This window comes from Hesperophylax consimilis, chromosome 22, assembly GCF_061612785.1.
Source record: "Hesperophylax consimilis isolate HC1 chromosome 22, BYU_Hcon_1.0, whole genome shotgun sequence".
Taxonomy (NCBI): Eukaryota; Metazoa; Arthropoda; class Insecta; order Trichoptera; family Limnephilidae; genus Hesperophylax; species Hesperophylax consimilis.
In genome coordinates this window covers 576,686-598,342 of record NC_142857.1, presented here as the reverse complement: position 1 = coordinate 598,342, position 21,657 = coordinate 576,686, and the positions used below count along the sequence as shown (strand labels likewise).

Below are 21,657 nucleotides of genomic sequence, written 5' to 3'. Positions count from 1 at the left end.
AAATGAATATTTTTTTTTTTCTCCTTTGTATTATCGTGTTACAAAAGTCGGTTCGGTCGACCCACTTATTTGAATTGTCCCCACGATAAATAGGTACTTTACCTACAATGAACTATAATGACAAATTCCGGTTACGACCCTAGTCCATAGAATAATTGGTAATTGTTTTGTCATGGAATAAATGATATTTATTTTATCAGCTTATGCATTCATTCGTACATACACATACATATGTTATTTGATAATACGTACATAATTACGGTCCCAACTGGCGTCTTCAAAATAACTGCCGGATTAGCAGCCTCCATCTTTGTCCTGCAAATATATTATATTCGTGCAATTTACTTACCTGAGCCCCTCTCCTCTAATCCACCGGGATAGCGACGGCAAACAACCTGTTCTTATGCATTCATCCACCTATCAATAATTCCCCTGAATTTATTTCTTTAATCTCAGCTATTTTTGGGTTCTTACTATTTCATTATAACGAGGTATGGTTATTATTTATCGAACGTTAATCGAGTAAGCGATTTAAATTTTTCCCTTTTCATACCAGCATTAAATGTATTATTATTATTTCTATCGTTTTTCTAGTTTAAATTCGTAAATCGTCATGAACACCGAATCTGAATAATTCCCCGAAGTTCTAAATTCTCTGGTTCCGATATTAATATTATTCTATCTTTAATTATTATTATTATCATTCTTCTAGTTTAAAATCGTAAATCGTCATGAACACTGAATCTAAATAATTCTCCGAAGTTCGAAATTCTCTGGATCCGATATTAATATTATTTTATCTTTAATTATTATTATTATCATTTTTCTAGTTTAAATTTCTGGCAACGAAAGATCGCGTTAACCTCGAATTTCAGCCGTCTCCCCTCTCCCTTTCAACGCTTCGTATTAACAACTCGGCTTATAACGCGACACCGTAGTGTCGTTTCTAATCTTTTTTTTCACTGAATTTAAATTAATTAAATTTTTTCAACCTTAATTTATTATTACGCCAAATACTGTGTTTAACTATTTCTTTGAAATTCTAAAATCCTCTAAGGTCCGATGCTAATATTATTTTTTTTCAAACACTGAATCTAACTGTACGTTTTTGACTAGAGAATTTTCCTAAGTCCACAAATAGTTACCAAGTGACGTTAGGGCGCGGCGCGACGCGTTTGAACGGCTCCCGGCGATTTTCAAACTCCGTCAAAATTCACGAAAAGACTTCTCGTTTTTTCTAAAATCAGCCCTTTTATAGTCCCGTTTCCTCATTAATCACGTCAAATACATGCTATTCTAACCTTTATCGACTCGTATGTTCTTTTCTATTTAGTCCATAGTCGCATCATGCTAATTAGGCCATTCTGATCATTTCAAGAAAGTTAACACCCTGGCATTCGTCTCATGTGACAGAAAGATCAGACGCGGACTGGGAAGCGGTCCCGTATTCCCATACGGCGTTTTCTATATTACGCTCTAGTGCGAGCTGTCTTTTTGTAATGTGAATTCCGGCCTTTTATTTTTAAATGCTACCGTGTCCGCACAATTTATTTAATGGCCGTCGTTCATGGTGTGATACGCTTTGTCCTTAACGCTTTCACGAACTTAGTTTTGATCTTCTTCCCTATGCCTTCGACAATTTAAACGGTGTACACGTCCGTTTCCCCCTCTACCTTCCAAACCAATTCCTCCCGACAATTCAAACGGTGTACACGTCCGTTTCCCCCTCTCAGTGTGTTAAATCTCCCGCGTACGATCGTCTCCTACTTCTAACATTTAGTTCTCTTCCCTTGCAAACGGTCTAATATAGCTATTCTATTTTTTTTTCGATTATTTCTATTTAAGGCTCCCATCGATACTTGCTTTTAGTTAAGACGTCCCAGTTTACATCGTCGTTTATGTTTTTGTCCCCCGTCCTAGATCGCATCGGTTTGATATCCTGTCTATTCTTTCGGTCAGTTTTCTTTTTCAAGAATTATTACTGGATTTTCGCGACCCCTCCCTGTAATTTTGGGCGTCGCCTCGGTTGGTACCTCTATACGCCCATCTCCTGTCTTTTTCTCCTACTTCATCTCGCATTGATCAGAGGCCTTAATCACCTGTCACAACAAACCCGAACGTACTCTCTCATAATTTCCCCACTAATTGTTTATACATTAATTTTAATGTATTTTCGTCTCCATAAGACGCGGGTTTTTTTTTTTTTTTTTTTTTTTTTATAGTCGGAGGCGGTTTACTTACGTTCCCCGCGAGCACTTAGGCCATAGGCCCATTGTACTATCTCCCATTTTACCTCATTCCCTTGCCAGTAACCCGGTCCCTTTTATGAAGTTCACCAGGGCTGTCATTGGATATGTGGCGATGTCTTCTGGTTCCACACTGTGTCTTCCCAGGTATCTGAGCCTTATTCCCAGCAGAGCGGGGCATTGGCACCATAGGTGAATTGGAGTCTCTTCCTCCTCTTCACATTTCCTACAGATGTTGGTGTTTTCCACTCCCAACAGTTGCATGTGTCTCCTGAGATGGCAGTGTCCCGTTAATAGTCCTACCAGTTCCCTCAGTGAGTTTCTGTCCATATCGAGTAGTTGCCTGGTTCGGTTAGGGTCCGGTCCGTTTATGAGTACTTTAGATTGCCTCATTCCGGGTGCCTTCTTCCATTCCTTCCAGTGTTGGGATTTGATCCACCTCTTGATATGTAGTTTGGTGTGGCAAGCTGCTACTCCTACGGCCGGCTCAGATCCCACAAGTGGTGCTTTCGCCCCTTTCCTTGCTAGTTCGTCAGCCCGCTCGTTGCCCTCAATACCTTTATGTCCCGGTACCCAGAGCAGGGTTACTTTATTGATGGTCGCCAGTTCTATTAGGATAGTCCTGCATTCCATCACCAGTCTGGAGTCGCATCGGTTACTTTCCAGTGCCATTAAGGCCGCCTGGCTATCAGAACATATGTTTATGTTCTTATTTCTGTACCCGATACTCATATTCTCCTGTGCGCAGACTAAGATGGCTTTCATCTCAGCTTGAAACACAGTGCAGTGCATTCCTAGAGGTATACTGAGTTCCCTCTTAGATCCCTGTAGATAGACCCCGGCCCCTGTTCCTTCCTCCATCTTGGACCCGTCTGTGAACCAGATTAGTTCCTGTTTGGAGTTTGGACCTGGGACCGTGTCCCATTCCTCCCTTGTGGGGTACGTCACTTTAAACAGCTGTCCGAAGAAGTATTCGGCTTGTTTGCCGTCCTGCTTCATCCCAGCCGTCGGACTAATTGCCCTCAGTCTTATTCCTATCTCCGTGTGACTGTTTCTGGGCAACTCTCCTCTCCATTGGCCATTGCAATGTAACCTGTAGGCTGCCGCCATCGCCGTCCCCTCTATTTCTATGTTTAGTGGGGGTAGGTTCAGCAGCACTCCCATGGCTAGTATTGGAGTGGTTCTCATGGCTCCTGTGATGCTTCTGCATGCAAGTCCCTGTATGTGATTGAGTGTGACCATCACTGTTTTCAGTGTTGTTCTCCTCCACCAGACCAGGGCTGCGTGCATGATCCTTGGTTTTACAACGGCTGTGTAAAGCCATTGCATCATTTTAGGTTTGAGACCCCACGTTCTGCCGCAGATTCGCCTAGTTGCCCACATCAGAGCACAGGCCTTTCTGCCTACAGTTTCCACCTGGTTTTTCCAGCTCAGTTTGGCATCTATGATGACTCCGAGGTACTTAACCGTGTCAGAGGGTTCTAATTCCTTTCCATAGAAGGTTGGATTGCTCCATCCTTCTAGTTTCCTTTTACGCGTAAAGATTACTAGTTCTGTCTTGTCTGGGTTGACTGACAGTCCTGTTTCTTCACACCATTCTTCCACTGTTGCCAGTGTTGACTGTATAAGGCCTCGGGTTGTGTCTGCATCCCAACACCTTATTATGGTTGCAATGTCATCCGCATACCCTTGCGTATATAGGCCCCTGTTGTTGAGTTTCCGGATGAGGTTGTCCACCACCAGGCTCCACAGCAAGGGTGATAAGACCCCTCCCTGTGGACACCCTCGTGTCACCAGCACTTTGATGCTTACCTCACCCCTTGTCACCGTAAGTATCCGGCCTGAGAGCATGTTCCTCAGCCACCTTCTGGTGGTTTTGTCGAGTCCATGTCTTTCTGCCGCTTCATCAATGGATTTAATAGTGGTGCAGTTAAATGCTCCCTCTATATCCAGGAATAGCCCTACCGCCAGTTCCCCAGTCGCTTGTGCCTGCTCCAGTTTGTACACCAACCTGTGCAGTGCCGCGTCGACTGACTTACCTGCTTGGTAAGCAAACTGTAACTCGTGGAGGGGCTTCTCTTTCAGTGCCCCGTCCCTTATGTGCCTGTCCATTAGCCTCTCCATTGTCTTCAGAAGAAATGAGGTGAGGCTAATTGGGCGGAATGCACCTGGTTGGTCGTAGTCAGCTCTCCCCGGTTTGGGTATGAACACTACCCTTGTCTTCCGCCATGGTATGGGGATGTATCCGAGGGCACAGCATGCCCTCAGGATCTTCGTCACCGGAAGTAGGATTGTATCTAGGCCCCTCTGTAGAAGTGCCGGAAAGATTCCATCCTCTCCTGCGCTTTTAAAAGGGTCAAACCCTCTGATTGCCCATTTAACTCTGGAGGGAGTAACTATTTTAGCCGCAGTGTCCCAGTCCTTACCTTCCCGTGTAACTCGGGCTGGTGGTGGACCGGTATCATCTGCTTCTAACTTTTTGTAGCCGGGAAAATGTTTCCCCAGCAGTACCTCCAACTCCTCCTCCCAACTGTTGGTATATCCTCCATCAGCTTTTTTGAATGGGCCTTTTGCTGCCCCTGGGTCTTTTGCAAGAATTTTTTGGATTCTTGCAGTCTGTGGGATGGTTTCCACCTCCCCACAGTATTTCTCCCAGGAGCATGTTTTGGCTTTCTGGATTGCCACCTTGTACTCTTTCTGGTATTGCTTGTGGGCATCCCAGTTTCCTGACTTTTTGGCCTTGTTGAAAGCTTGCCTTACTATTTTCCGTAGCTCCTGCAGTCTTCTGCTCCACCACGGTGTTTTGTCCCTGGTACTTGTCTTCAGAGGGCAGCTATTTTCGTATGCCCTTATCATTGAGTCCCTCAGTACTTCTACTGCGTCCTCAATTTCTTCGGGGCAGCCGTATTTAGCTGGGAATCTTGTCATTCCTATATTTAGTTCCTCCGAGTATCTAGTCCAGTCAGTTGCTTTTGGGTTCCTATATGTATCGGTCCCCGTTTTGCTTGTTTCTCCCTCTAGTTTAAATTGTATGTGTCGGTGGTCCGACAGGGATGGTTCGTCTGATACTCTCCATCCTGAGACTCTTAATGTTCCTAGGGTGAGGTCTATCACCTCCTGTCTGTTACTTATAACGAAGGTGGGTTCCCTACCTCTATTAAGAATCTCAAGGTTCACTGTCATCAGGTATTCCAGGAGGTCCTGTCCTCGTTTGTTGATGTCCGTACTCCCCCACACAGTGTGGTGCGAGTTAGCATCTGCTCCGAGTATCAGTTCCCTACCCTTCTCCCTGCAGTCTTGGACGAGTCTCGTTATTTCCCTTGAGGGTGGTGGTTCCACAGAGTCATAGGGCATGTATGCTGATGCCACAACTACTTCCCTGCTTCTTTGGTCCAGCGTGACCTGTAGCTTCACAGCCACTAAGTCCCTACTGCAGTGTTCGGGTAGCAGTGTGCCAGGTATCCCTCTGATGAGAATACAGGCCCTGGGTCTGTCCCCCGACTCGTTATAATAGATTAGACCTTGGTTCATGTTTAGTCCTCTGACCTTCCCCCTATAAGTCCAGGGTTCTTGGATCAGCGCGACGTCCACACTGTCCCGAGTGACTCTACTGCTAAGCACTGCAGTCGCTGCCGGACTGCGGTGCAAGTTTATTTGAATGAACTGTAAGTTTTTAGCCATTACTGCCTAATCCTTAAGTCATTCCTCCTATTTACGCTCCTCGGTGTTAGGAGAGCGCACCGTGAAAGTGGCCTTCCTTATCCCGACATGCGCCGTAATCCCCATCTCCCTCAGCACCTTCACACTTTCCTCGTCCACACTCATGATCAGGCGATACATGTTCTTATCCCTGATCGAGTCGTGGACGATCCATTTTTTTGTGTGTAGCCGGGGAGTCTGGTTCTCCAGCAGTTGTAGCAACCTATCGGTGCTTACTGCTCCATTTTCGGGGATTACTGCCATAACCTTTACGTACTTTGGCAGTTCCTGCAACCCCACCACCTCCAGGTCGCAGCCCTGCCATTTCCGTATGGTCGGCACCATCTCCCTCAGCCATGTCTCTGACTCCTTGTCGGAGCAGGTCATTTTCAGGACGCCCCTCTGAGTGAAGCATTCGTCGAATCTGGGTTTGAACTGCCCCTTTGGGATGCTCAAAATCAGATCCGCGGCCGCCTCACTCACGAGGGCCTCCTGCTCTTTTGTAAATTCTTCCTCTCTGTTCCTATGTACTACAGCCACTCGAATTTTATTTCCAGCGGCTTCCGTATAGGTAGCAGAGGTGAGAATTCCTCGGGGCTTTTTCCTGGAATTTCCCGGTGAAAGCCCCAAGGGTTTAGGTTCTGGTGAGGTTCTTCTCCTCTTCCCAGCCTTCTTTTCCCCGGGCGTTCCAGGTTGCTCCCGGTTACCTTCTGCGGTCCCCGTTAGCTTCCGGTCTGTCCCTGGTTTGCCTTGCCTGGTTCCGGCCTTCGAGGTCCCTGGTTGTCCCCAGCGGACTTTTACAGTCCCTGGTTGTTCCCGGTTTCCTTCCTGCCGCCCCTGCTTCTCTCTTTTGAGTTTTCTCCTCGCAGCCCCACTGAGTTTCTTCCCACTGATGTGAATTTTCTTCACATCGTCTGACAGGGACTTTACCTTGTCTTCCTCAGCGGTGGTTGTTGGAGTGAGTCTCTTCTTTAAGTCCCCCCCTCTCCGCTGGTTCCCCGAGGGCCCCAGTTGGAGTTGGAGTCTTCTTCCCTATGCCTTCGACAATTTAAACGGTGTACACGTCCGTTTCCCCCTCTACCTTCCAAACCAATTCCTCCCGACAATTCAAACGGTGTACACGTCCGTTTCCCCCTCTCAGTGTGTTAAATCTCCCGCGTACGATCGTCTCCTACTTCTAACATTTAGTTCTCTTCCCTTGCAAACGGTCTAATATAGCTATTCTATTTTTTTTTCGATTATTTCTATTTAAGGCTCCCATCGATACTTGCTTTTAGTTAAGACGTCCCAGTTTACATCGTCGTTTATGTTTTTGTCCCCCGTCCTAGATCGCATCGGTTTGATATCCTGTCTATTCTTTCGGTCAGTTTTCTTTTTCAAGAATTATTACTGGATTTTCGCGACCCCTCCCTGTAATTTTGGGCGTCGCCTCGGTTGGTACCTCTATACGCCCATCTCCTGTCTTTTTCTCCTACTTCATCTCGCATTGATCAGAGGCCTTAATCACCTGTCACAACAAACCCGAACGTACTCTCTCATAATTTCCCCACTAATTGTTTATACATTAATTTTAATGTATTTTCGTCTCCATAAGACGCGGGTTAATTTTATCACCTCGTTGGATCGTTATTAGCGTCCTAATGGCCCAAAACCATGTCCGTATTTTTTTTCAAAATCAGCGCTTTCAAGTGTCTGACATCGCCAACCTTTTTTCCCTTGGTATCCCTTTCGCAACTAACTTCGCGCCATCATTCTCCTGTAACCTCAACGCTGTTTCTTTGCGGTTCCACGTCATGCTTACGATAGAAGTTCAATGTTTGCTTTTTTTTCCACTTTTCTTACGTAATTTGCCTGTTTTTCCCTTATTTCTGTTGTTTTCTTTTAAGTGACGCGTGTAACTGCCCTCTCCCCCAATGATTTCCACTCCCGGTACGTCTTAACGTAGGATTCTACCAATTTCTCTCAGTCCCCAGTTCGTTTCGCGTTATGTCCCTTACCCTTCTTGAAACACGTCCCCCTCGTTCGTCGATGGTTTACGATCCCGTTTCCGCCACACCCTTGCATTCCAAACCCATGACGTCATCGCACTACCCTCTACCAAGGTTCCCGTTTTTCCTGTAATAAATCGAGATAGCCCCTCCCGGTTCAAAGTCCATTCCTTTGTCTGCTTCGGTAAACCACTCCCACTTGCCGCCCCGCATCCTCTGGATCCTCTTGATTGGTGGGAGATTAAATCGAGGCCTACGATTGGTCCATCTCTCTACCTCACAGAGACATCTGCCTTCGACCCTGTAAAGCTTCATCCACCCATCCATTTGATTGTAATTACTTATTTTTCGACTCTGCCGCTAGAGGTCTCCGCCTGTATTATCTCAGTAAAAGTGCATCATATCACAAGAGCTGTCACTTTTTCTCATAAATATATTGCAATTTTTTGTCCACAGGTATTGATAATATTTTTCAGCTTTAATTTCCCTAGCTTTCTTCATCAGTAGCTTGTTAGAAGGTGGTCGTTGAGGAATATGCACATGGCTGCTCCTGGAAGACCACTATCTGCTGAAGTCAGGGTCCGGTGGCGTTGAGCAGCTGTCAGCAAAGCATCCTTGTAATCTCGCCGAAGGAGACGTAGAATAATGTTGGACGTAGATGTAGGTGTGGGTGTGACTTTGGGAGTTGCCTTTGACCTAGGTCATTGGCGAACTCTATGGATGAAATCAACGTCTTCTCTTTTTATGGGGAATCCTACTTTTTGGGATATATTGCCAATAATATCGTTTAGATTCTCTTTTTCTGAGGTCGGGACTCCACTGATTTCAATGTTACAGGATCTGTCCCATTGATCCCTTAGATTGTTTTTGAATTCTAACATCTTTACACGTTCATTCAAGGTTATTATTTCACAATCAAGGGTTTTGACTTTAGCTTCATAATCGTCAATTTTAGTACAGCAGAAGTCAATCGATGTTTTGAGGTCGGTTAATTCGTTTTTTAATTGTTCTTTAATTGATTTAATAAAGAGTTCACTCATTTCTTGAAATTTCTTATCTATATATTTGATTAATTTGTTTGAAGAAACATCATCTTCGTCTGTGTCACTCGATGTCACTGTTTTTTTCTGCACTTTTCGCTGTTTACTCATATTGTACTTGGTTAATTTACGAATTTAGAGGCGCGATGACAAGTTGAAATCGTTGGTTTGTTTTTATTCTGCAGTAGCGCCTGTTTGCCACAACCAATTGAGCACTAAGCAATGATGACAACACTTTCAACCAATGATAAACGAGATGACGACACTATCAACCAATGGGGAATCGAACCGATTACACTTATGCTTGCGCCTGCGTGTTTAGATTGTCATTGATTACGGACAATTTATCTGGAATATTTTTGATTAAGGATTCACAATATAATACAGTATTCACTGTGATGCAGAGTTCTAATTGTCTTGATACGTCAAACACCAGATTAATTAAACTTTGAAACACTTTTTGTAAAGTTTGCTTGCAAATCGCTCGTTTTTAAGTAAATTTAATGTGGAGTGTATTTCACTGCTACACACACGATGGGTAGGTAGGTAATGTATAATATAATAATAGTTTATTCCAGAAGGTAAGTAGGGGTGGTGTATAAAACTTTCAAAATAACAATACATATTATTAAACGAATTGTAAGACAATATAATTTCCTTTGCGCCACGAAAAAAAATTTATCATATCAGTAAAACAATAAGAACTTTTACCAGATTGTTATAATTATTTTTAATTTTTGAAATGTTATTGTAAATGGGATTTCATAGAGTGGAACTAACGTGCGAAATTAAAATGGTAGCAACCAGTATATAGTACAAATGGTAGAAACCAGTATATAGTACAAATGATGGCAACCAGTATACAGTACAAATGGTAGAAACCAGTATATAGTACAAATGGTAGAAACAAGTATATAGTACAAATGGTAGCAACCAGTATACAGGGTGTATCGGCACGTACCCGACAAACTTTAACCAGCTTTTCCTTAGCACATTTGGAGTAAAAAATGTTATGGGCATTTTGCCGTACGGTAAAATTTTTTTTCAATTTAAAACAAAAAATTATAAAAAATCCACACTCCTTCACTGTCATTGGCATTGTTTCTCGTGTTCAACAGCTGTTATTAGCAAGTGTGTCAAAAAGCATCTTCGCTCTTTCATACACACTAAACAATAATAGTTAAAAATGAGACGAATGGTGCCATGCCATTTCGTTGTGATGAATGTAGGCACGTACGTATATTATTCAACGAAACTCGAATAAAATATTGCCAGATGGGTTTTCAAATTGTGACAAAGGATAAAACAGTGGTGACATGTGGTGAAAATATGAATGATACATTTTTTATAAAAAAAAATGTTACCTGACAGCAAAGTGCCCATAACATTTTTTGCTCCAAATGTGCTAAGGAATAGCTGGTTAAAGTTTGTCGGGTACGTCCCGATACACCCTGTATAGTACAAATGGTAGCAACCAGTATATAGTACAAATAGTAGGAACCAGTATATAGTACAAATGGTAGCAACCAGTATATAGTACAAATGGTAGGAACCAGTATATAGTACAAATGGTAGCAACCAGTATATAGTATAAATGAGGTTTATTGGTAGATAATTATTAAATTTGCTGAACTGAAGTAAGTAATACAATAATACAGGTATTCTGAAAACTAGCAGAGTGTTCAAAATCTAACCTATTAATTACCGCGCTGTTTCCCCGCAGGGGTACGCAGAGAGGACGGACCGCCAAACAAGTCGGTCACCTCGGGCGTCCTCGACTTCTTCTACTATTGACATTTGCGCGTTCATTCGCTCTACATGCCCAAACCATCTAAGCGTCCCTTTCTTAATCCAACTCATTCTGTGCTCAAAAATAAAACCCTAATACGAATTTGTCAAAATTCAATCAACAAAGACAGGATTATATTTATAATACAATAAACAACGTGGTACAAATCTATAAAACTGTAGTCATTTATTTAAATGTACGCACTAAGTAAGATAAATCGTTTAAGAGGATACGTTTAAATGTATTTGTTTAATGTAATTGTAAAATTAATAAAATACAGGACGTAAAACAATGAGAAATGGCAGAAACAAAATGTCAATCATCAAACATACACGCGAAATTCACAATACTTAACAGTAATACACATTCACAATCAGTAATAAATAGATATTGTAGTATTTTTACTAATATTTTAAATATAACACTGAATATGTTTCGTAAAACAGTGATCGGTGACAGACGTCAAATAATGTCCGCCATCTTTAAATGTACGAAAATCGGTAATACGTCTCTAACGGTACCAACTACCAAAATAGAACAAGTCCCTTTTTCATCCCGATTAGTCAAACTGGATGCAAAAAGGTGTCGTGTAAAACGGCCATTACAGACAACCTACATTAATATTTTTTGATGAAAACAGAAAAGAAGTGAAAAAAAATACTAATTATAAATTATGCAAATAGTCGATTATGGAGGATATTGCTATAGAGAATAGAGGATCCTGCCGGGCCATAAGGGGTGACTTCATCTAGGTAGACATATTATAATAGAAACCTCTAAACCCAAACGACTTTAACCCAAACAAAACTTTAGTTGGTTGGTTTACTGGTGTGTGAATTAATAATTAATGATTATCGGAAACTTGCAAAGGAGAATGGGAAAAAATAAGGTCGTAGGTTTTTACCGTTGTAATCTGAATCGCATCATTTAACAATCTGCAATCATGACCGAATTGACATCGAGGTTGATATGAACGATGAAACGTCAAGGATGTTATTTTTCACGAAAGAAATGATCCAATTATTATAGTTGTTACTCACAAAGGTGCAGAGATATTGCGTTAAGAGGAAGCTACAAGCCAAAAATGTGTATTTTTTATTATTTTTTTATGTGACACCTCACAAGAGTGTCCCTGCCTGTGCAGTGTACAGACAGGGGAACTATGTCACCACCCGGTTGGGCGGCGTTGTGAGGCGGAATAAGGTAGGGGCTGTAGGAATGGATTTGTTAATGCGGGCCTTGAAGAGGCTCGGATTATAGGAGGGAGGAAAAACAGATGCCGGTAGCTCGTTCCACATACGAGCCGACTTACACAAAAACGAGTCGTATATTCTTGGTATACCTTATATCGTAGGTAATAGGCATAAAATCTTGTGAAACTTTCGATTTCAAGCAAAAAACTGGTTTTTATTTATTTTGTAAATAATTTTATAAGAGAGCAAAAAAGTTAATCAATTGAAACTGTCACAGACAATCTTAGCTATTATAATACTGTATTTTTTAAAGTTTTTTCTTTACGCGTTCATACGTTTCTATTGAAAAAAATAAATTTTAGTTTATTGCATTTATATTTTTTATTGAGTCATTTATTTTTTATTTGTATTCTACTCAAGCGAAGCGATAGGAAAACCTTCAATTTATCTAAAGCTTATTTTTTGGTATTCATAATGTACACCAATTCGTTATAAAGATTAATCAAAATAGTGATTTAGTATTAAGCTTTGCGTTAAGTATTCCTCCGGCGTCCCTTACTTCTTCTACCACTTAAACATCTCCAAACACTTCTGGAACTAATAACAACAAACTTTGAAATTTTCAGCGATATTGGTTGACTACTTTTCGAGTTTTGCGAGCACAAACATACGCAGGCTGATTTTTTATATATTGATATTAGAAACCAGTTGGAATTTAAGTCAAACCTTTAGAATTCATTTTATAATATAAGACGTTGTATTGCCAGAGACCACATTCACATTAGGGAAGTTAAAATTTTGTTGTTGTATGTATTTTTGGATGAGATATCTGGAAAAATATTTCGTTGAAATTTTATTTGTTTTAGACTTCGACAACAGCGCTACCTATCAGGTCCAAAACTATCCTATATTTAAAGCTGGAACCAACCATACACATTCACAAAATTTAATTGAAATCAGTTTGGCGGTTTCGGAGATTGGCGTGTACGAACACAGTGAAACGTGTTCATTTTTACATATTAAGAAAAAGTAGATAATTCTGAATGTAATTGAGTGATAATATTATTATGTACTACTTGTGTTTGATTTCTCTCTCAATAATTTATTGGTAAAAATCAGTCGCTAAAAACATCGAGAAGACTTGACTTGAACAAAACAAAATCCTTTCCCACAGATAACTTATTATATGTCACAAAATCATGGTTTATTTATGCATGATATATTTCCGGCCGGCGTCCGGCGAAATAATATTTATTTAAATTAGTCAAAGATAATGTCTTTATATCGTTGATATTAGTAGATATTATTTTGGCTAAATAAATATAAGGTATAATGTTGATATCCTGTGCTCATGATATAGAAACATAAATAAACTCACAAAAATTACGTGGTATTTTACCCATTTTCCATTGTTACACCTTCCCAAAAAAAATGTCTGCACACGTGCAAATTCACTTGATTGTAAAAAGGCTAAAAAATAAATACGCTTAGCGCGTTGGCAGACTGCAAGTGGTTGAGCGGTTTTTCACAGCCGGTGTTTATGGCAATACCATGGTGGCATACCCACATAATACCGGCCCCGATATGCAAACTGGGGGCATAGCCAGCATAGCTAGATAAAATGGTTATTAGATTTAGGCAAGACAGATTCGGAGATATTTTTTTTAAAAATCATATGATAATTTAATACGAGCGCTCTATTCGCCTTTAATATATTACCCATACAATATAATATGATTTTGATTCCTTTACAATTTGAAATTACGTACAAAATAATAAAAACTAATGTCACTACCTAGGCCCTGCCTAGTTAGAAACTAATGTTGACTGGGCCATAATGTATTTACGTCTGTATTGCAGCTTATCCTCGACGTACTTGTCATTTTATATTGTTTATATGAAGTAGCTTATAATTTTTTTAATGAAAGCTGTTGAGAATAGTTTGGGGCTTGATGGAGTCTTCAGAATAACAGACGCATGGTTTTGGTTGCACAAAACTGCATTTTGTACTTTATTTAATGTTACGAGTTTAAATTTATTCCCGACCCGGGCAAAACACTTTTACAGGTGGTCAGTTGACCATAATTCCTGACTGTTACTATTTTTTGGAGAGAAGAAGTGAAAAAATACACTCGGCGAAACTTTTTATAGCCTAATCAAACAACACACACTGACAAACTAATAATCAAAAAACAAAACACTGTCAAAGAAAAGCCAATTGGTAATTAAAACACCTGTTTTATCTATAGGCCCTAGTTTTACTACTGACCGCTAGGTGCTAGGCAGTGGCCTGTAAAATAAATGGTTGTGCACTTAGCTAATAGCTTGTACATTTTAAACATATTGCCACCGCCGGGATGAAAAAAAAAACTGGTGGTTTTTTTTTGATATCAATACAAAAAACTTTCAACAAATATTAAAATAGTTCATTATAACTAAAACTACCTAAACCTGAAGGGATCGGGAATATAATTTAAAACAATCAAAAAAATATAATAAACCTCATACAAATACATAATCCATAAAATTAATCACATTATTCCATAAAATTAATAAACCCATAACCTGATAAATCATAAAATTGATAAAAATTCATAAAATTAATAACATTTACACATATAGATCACTTAATTAACTAATATTCTAGCTCCCGTATAGAGCAGTTCAAAAACTGAAGTCTGTTTTTTTTTATATGAGTTCATACTTGACTCTTTTCTTTTAATAGAACACAAAACACTGTAATCACTGCACTGTGTAGACCGTTCACTCTGCATTCGGTCCAGTGGTGATCATCCTGTCAAGGGTGGTACATGTTAACTCAGGGGGTTGAGTCTCATATTAAGGGTGCCCTGTCCTGGTAGGCAGCGAATACCCCTGGTCCTGGTTGACTGGAAGCCCCAGTGGCTTCTGGATATAGGTTGGTCAACCACAGCGATGCTCTATGGTCAGTAGTCCTGTGTGGTAGCATCGGTTCAGCCCTGGTTACATTAGGCTGTGACCTTGGGAAGGTCTGTAGTTTGCCGGGTCTGGAGATGCAGATCCTGGTTTGATTCTATTGGCATCAAACATATTTTTGTGATAGGTCGCACAAAAATGCCTTGGGACGTCTTGAGGGTAACCACCCTCACTACGCCATCAGGTCCTGGATGAGTTGCTGTTATGCGCGCCATTCTCCATAATGCAGGAGGCAGATTGTCCTCCTTCAAGATGACCAGATCGTCCTTTTTTATGACTTCTTGGCTGCTGGCTTGCCATTTGGTCCGTTTTTGTAGTTCAGCAAGGTAATCTCGTTTCCATCTACACCAGAAAGTTTGAATTAAGGCATTTAATTTTTGATATTGGCTTAGTCTGTTCTCTGGTAGCTCGCGGACGTCTAATTCAGGGATGATAAAAGCCTCAGTGCCCATAAGGAAGTGGTTGGGGGTGAGGGGGAGTAGGTCGTTGACGTCATCAGACAAGGAAGTTAAAGGACGGGAGTTCAAACAAGCCTCTATCTGACAAAGTAAGGTATATAATAATTCAAACTGTAATGGATTATTCTTGGTAATTCTATATAAATGAAACTTGGTAGATTTAACTGCAGCTTCCCACAACCCGCCGTGATTTGGCGCCCTAGGAGGAATGAAGTTCCAAACTATACCTTTATCTGCTAAAAACCTATGAATTTTGTCATTGTTCAGCTTTAGACTGGCATACAACTCTTGAAGCTTGTTGGAAGCTCCTCTGAAGCTAGTTGCATTGTCAGAAAATATTTTTTCAGGTTGACCCCGCCGGGCGATAAATCTCTTTAAGCAATTTAAAAAAGTATCGCTTGACAAATCCGTTACAAGTTCTAAATGAACAGCTTTAGTAGAAAAACAAACAAATATGCAAAGATACAATTTGATAAGTGGAGACTTCCTCAGCGCTCCACTCTTCATGTCAATAGGTCCAGCATAATCAAGCCCCGTCACCGTAAATGGTCGACTGGGAGTGATTCTTTCAACAGATTCTTTAATATACCCTCAGGTGTGCCCCAAGGATCTCACCTGGGACCGTTACTGTTTACAATTTTCATCAACGACATTATAAAATGCTTTAATTATGAAAATGTTCTACTTTTCGCTGATGATATGAAAATATTCCTGCCTATTAATTCTATAATTGACTGCTTTAAACTACAAGAAGATCTGAATAGGCTTAATGATTATTGTATCCGCAATCGTCTCAACATGAACACTTCTAAATGTTATGTAATTACCTTCACTAGAAATAAAATTAAGTTTGACCATAATTATCATATAGCTTGCCAACTACTCAAAAAAGTTACAAAAATTCGTGATCTAGGTGTTATACTTGACAGTAAACTTACATTTGAGGCTCATATTGATATGATTGTTAAGAAAGCCCTTAGAATGCTAGGATTTTTATTCCGTATTGGAAAAGAATTTAATAATATCATAACACTTAAAATATTGTATTTTTCTTATGTTCGCAGTCATCTTGAATTCGCTTCTCCCATATGGAATCCTCAATATAATATTTACATAAATCGCATTGAAGCCATCCAAAGAAAATTTGTCCATCATTTAAATATCAAACTAAATTCAAACCTTGACGTAAACAGCTCGATGGACCTTTATGGACTTAAGCCATTAAAAACTAGAAGAGACTCCGCAGATATAATATATCTCCATAAAATTATCAATGGCTTTATTGATTGTTCTCCCCTTCTGTCTGAAATTAATTTTAGAGTTCCGAGCGTTAGAACTAGAGAAAAATCACTTTTTCATCTCCATAAATGTTCTACTAATATAAGACAAAATGCGTTTATATTCAGAGCCTGTAGTATATTTAATAAGAATTTTAATGATATGGACATATTCTCAAGTAATTTAGGAACCTTTAAAAGATATGTAATAACTAACATTAAATAATTTTAAATATTCTACTTGAAGTTATCATGTTATTGCTTTGAATCCTTTCCAGTTACTTACCTTCCAATTTATACTCATGTGTTCAATTTAGTTGTAGGTATACATTTATTATATTGTTATTATTGCTATTGTGTAGTGTTATTGATTGCTGCTGTGTTGAAATTTTACAATACATTTTGTTTTGAATTTTAGTTGGTTATTAGTATATCAGTTAAATTTAAATTTTTGAAATTTAGCTGGTTATTAGTATATTATTTGTGTTCCTAGATCTGTTATTATTTTTTATTTATTATTTACAATTTTGTATTTTTTGTAAATTTCTCAGGCCACGGGTACAGAACCCTTAGTTTCTTGTTTTAATATTTTTTATTATTATTATAATTTTAAGTGAAAATCTGTTATTGGATTTTATCTTTATTATTTAGTTTATTCTTATATATGTAAATAATCTGTTGATTTTCCCAAATAAATAAAAAAAAATAAATAAATAAAAAAAAAACAGGTAAGTTTCCCATAATCTGCTGGCAAACTCGAGGTTGGTATCTAAAACATATAATACAGTTATGTAAGACTCGTTTAACAGTATTTTTTCCTAGTATGGGCCAGTATTTCAAGCGTATTTCTGCTAACAGCGCTTGTGGCCCGGCATGTAAATGCACATAATGATAATGTCTTATGATTAATTCGGTTAATTTGTGTGTAGGCGATAATATTACAGGTTGCCTTTGTTGATGTGATAAGTACGTAGCTAGTTTTAGTCTACCATTTGCACAAATTAAACCATCTAATAAACAAGGATTGAGGGCTTTCAATCTACTATTTTTGTTTACCATCCTGTGATTTTTCAAGTCCTTTAATTCTCTTTTAAAGGAATGTTCTTGAGATGATTTCAGCAGACATTTTAAGGCTGCTTCTAGTTCGGTGACAGTTATATTGCCTCCGATTTTATCTTTAGGATTCCGACAATTATTTATAAATCTCAACGCCAAAGCGGTAATTCTCTTCAATTTGGTTAGCGATGAAAATTTTTCGAAAATCTCCCATTCTTGAACATTAGCTGCCAGTAATACATTTTTACTCTTAATCTCAGGGGGATTCAAACAGGACACCTTGGATAGTGGCCAAGCGCTGATCTCTTCTGTCAACCAGCTTGGTCCCTTCCACCAAATTGAAGCGTTGACTAACTTTTCAGCTGTGGTACCTCTGGACAGTATATCCGCTGCATTTTCGGCCGATGATACGTGTCGCCACTGGTTTGGATCGCTGATATCCTGTATTTCCGCTACCCGGTTAGCCACAAAAGTGTTCCACCGAGCTGGTTGACCCTTCAACCAGCATAATGCTATAGTTGAATCGCACCAGTAATGAGTGGCCGATTCCTCTATACTTAGCTCCAACTTGATATTTCTAATCAGTTTGGCTAGTAGCACAGCACTGCATAGTTCCAACTTGGGTAGTGAAATACATTTCAGTGGTGCTACTCTAGACTTAGAAGTAAGTAGATGTGCATGTCGCTTACCCTCTTGATCAGTTGAGACGACGTAAACGCAGGCTCCATATGCTTTTTCCGAAGCGTCGCAGAAACCGTGTAATTGTATATTCCTTGGCGCTCCGTGGTTAATTCCCCTCGGGATTTTCAATACATTTAGTTGTGATAGTTCACCTAGATAGGCCCTCCAGGGTAGTAAAATTTCATCAGGTAGTGTGTCGTCCCATGCTGCTTTTGATTGCCATAATTTCTACATAATTAATTTGGCCACCACTATTATGGGGCCTAGGAGACCCAATGGGTCAAAAGTTGAAGCTATGCACGACAATATCTGACGCTTACTTTCCGTCTTACTTGACGGTCTTTTAATTTCATATGATAAACAATCTGATTCATTATCCCAGATCAAACCTAGGATCTTTTCAATTTTGGAATTGTTAGTGATCATTTGTTCACCATTGCTTTTCCCAGCAATTTCACCCTGGCCCGACCCAGATGACAATTCCGAAATATTCGATCTTCACTTCCGCAGGGTCATTCCGGCGGACAGTAAAATATCATGTACCTGTTGCTTCAACCTGACGCATGCGTCCAAGTCGTCCTATCTGGTCAACAGATCGTCCATGTAGAAATCGTTTTCTATGACCTGGCTTGCTACGGGAAATTTAATGCGATTGTCCATACCGATTTGCCGTAGACATCTAGTTGCCAGGAAAGAGGAAGGTCCCAAACCGTAGGTGATTGTCTTCAATTTATAATGCCTGAGTTCCTCTTCTGGAGAGTCGCGCCATAAAATCTTCTGCAGGCTGCGATCCTCTGGGCGTACGTTGATTTGACGGTACATTTTTTCTATGTCCGCCGTCATGACGTATCTATGTTTCCTAAAACGTAAAAGATGAGTGTATAAATCTTTTTGAATAACAGCTCCTACCATTAATGCATCATTCAGGGAAATACCGGTCGACGTTTTAGCCGATCCGTCAAATACTACACGCACTTTAGTAGTGCTGCTCGCTTCCTTTATTACCGCATGATGCGGCAAAAAATAGGAATGGTCCTTTGTTTTCTCACATAGCTCCATGTGATTTAATTGCTCATATTCTTTCATAAATTGAGCATACTGAGATTTCAGTTCAGGATTCATTAAAAATTTTCTTTCCAAACCTTTGAATCTTTTTTCCGCTGTGCCTAATGAGTCACCAAGTTGGTTGACACACGGCTGGCGCGGCAAACTCACTACGTATCTACCATCGCTCTCTCGGGTGTGCGTGGCTACAAAGTCGGCTTCACAAGCCTTCTCCTCGTGGTTATAAAAACTTGGAGGCATCACCTCTTCCATTTTCCAAAATTTTTCAACTTGATTTGACAATGTATTTATTGATAAACTACAGATTTCTGGTACTGGCCTTTTTTTATGGTGAGCGTTGATCGGGCCCGAGATGATCCATCCTAATTCTGTCCTTTGGAGCGTAGGTCCGGTATCCAATCTTAGCCGATCATTCTTCAAGATCTCCCAAAAACTCTCAGCGCCCAACAGTATATCAATTGGTGCTGCTATGTTGAAGTTTGGATCCGCCAATTCCAATCCCGGCGGAAGCTTGAAATCCTTCCTGGCCACCGTTGCTTGCGGTAAATTTGTAGTTATTTCCTGCAATATTAGACATGTGATATCTTGTTTATAATTTGTTTTTAAAGATTTCATTTTAATTGCAACCCGTTTCTTTATATGGGTCACGTTGTTATGTATACCCGACACGGGTTTGTTTATGTTTTCACACTTCAAATTCAATTTTATTGCGAACTTTTCGCACATAAAATTTGATTGGGCTCCTGAATCAATTAATACCCTTGCTTTATGCATTTCATTATTGCGATCCAACACTCCTATGATTGCTGTCGACAATAACACAGTTTTTTCCGCCTTCACCAAGGCGGAGTGGTTGGACACTGAAACTCGTTCAGTTTCCATATGGTCGCCGCCTCCAGGGCGGGCTTCACCATTTTTATCGGAATCATTACTCCGGTGATTCCCTTTATGCAATAACGTGTTGTGGCTATCGCTACCACATAGTTTGCATTGCATATTAATTTTACAATATGAGGCCGTATGCCCTAACCTCAAACATTTGAAGCAGGCCCTACACCTCTTTATCATTTCGCTTCTCTCTCCTGAAGTTAACTTTAAAAACTTTTTACAATAATAAATTTTATGTCCTTTATCGTGACAACATATACAATTATTGTGGGCGGCTGCTAAGAAAACTGATTCCTTTCTAGGAATGTTATTGTTGCCGCCATTTGTTTTCGGGTAGGTAACATTTTTTTTCGATTCTGTATGTAACATTAATTCTAAAACTTGCGCCCTTGACGTTAGACACTTGAGAAATTCTCCTAACGTTGGTAATTCTTCCTGTAATTTTGTTTGTTCCCAATGCTTTCGCGATATTGCGTCTAATTTATTAGAAACTATATAAATAATTAATGCATCCCATTGATCGATTTTTAAGCCTAAATTTTGCAGAGCCTTTAGGTTCACATTAGTCTCATCAATTAAATAGCGCATGGCTACCGGATCCTCTTGTTTCATTTCTTTAAGTTGAAACAAAGCTTGTATATGCTTATGAACGGTAGTTCGCAAATTTGCAAATCTTTGTTGCAACAATTCCCAGGCTGACACGTAATTTAAATCTGATACTTCGAAATTGGCGATCACTTTCGCTGCATTTCCCTTTAAGCAGGATTGCAGATAATAGAATTTTTGCACATTATTTAACGTTTGATTATTATGCACCAGTGTTTTGAATGTCTCTAAGAAGTTTACCCATGTTTTTTGATCACCATTGAATTCCCTTAATTGGAGGTTAGGAAGTTTTATTGCTACCTTGTTTTGCTCAACGGATTGTAACATTTCTTTTGCTTTCGCTAAAATCGAATAATATTGATTCTCAAAACTTTCCCTTTGGGAATTATTCTCGATGTCGTCAGAATCTGGTAGAGATTCTATTTGATCTTGAATTAATTCAAACTGGTTTAATACGTTTTCAATTTTTTCGTACCTAATTTGGATCTCATTTAACGATAAACTATTTATTGAATCCCCGAAACTCGTGAGTTTCCCTTTTAAAACTCCTCGTTTGGCGATTAGCGATTTCATATTATCCATCTTAATTGCGTAAAAACCAAAAAAAAAATGTTCCCTTTAAAATATTTTCTGCGCAATCGTATTATAATTGAAACCACAAATAATGAAATAACCAAATCCAGCCGTACCTTGACAAATTCTTACAAATAATATGT

At 39.6% G+C, this 21,657-nt stretch overlaps 1 protein-coding gene across 1 annotated transcript; it reads right to left on the bottom strand.

Annotated features, from left to right (window-relative positions):
• Positions 1-294: 294 nt before the first annotated feature.
• LOC149412573 (uncharacterized) lies at positions 295-5,927 on the bottom strand. Its single transcript, XM_089645373.1, has 2 exons — positions 4,758-5,927; positions 295-315 (listed from the first exon to the last, which is right to left on the bottom strand). The coding sequence occupies exons 1-2, from the start codon at positions 5,925-5,927 to the stop codon at positions 295-297; spliced, it is 1,191 nt and encodes a 396-aa protein (XP_089501499.1).
• Positions 5,928-21,657: the final 15,730 nt, after the last annotated feature.

What these genes read in the sequence shown, in the direction of transcription:
- LOC149412573 (XM_089645373.1), bottom strand. Translation starts at nt 5,927, where the DNA reads ATGGCTAAAAACTTACAGTTCATTCAAATAAACTTGCACCGCAGTCCG. An exon ending in GTTGGGAGGAGGAGTTGGAG is followed by an intron (nt 316 to 4,757) that starts GTACTGCTGGGG and finishes ATATATTTGCAG; the next exon opens with GACAAAGATGGAGGCTGCTA.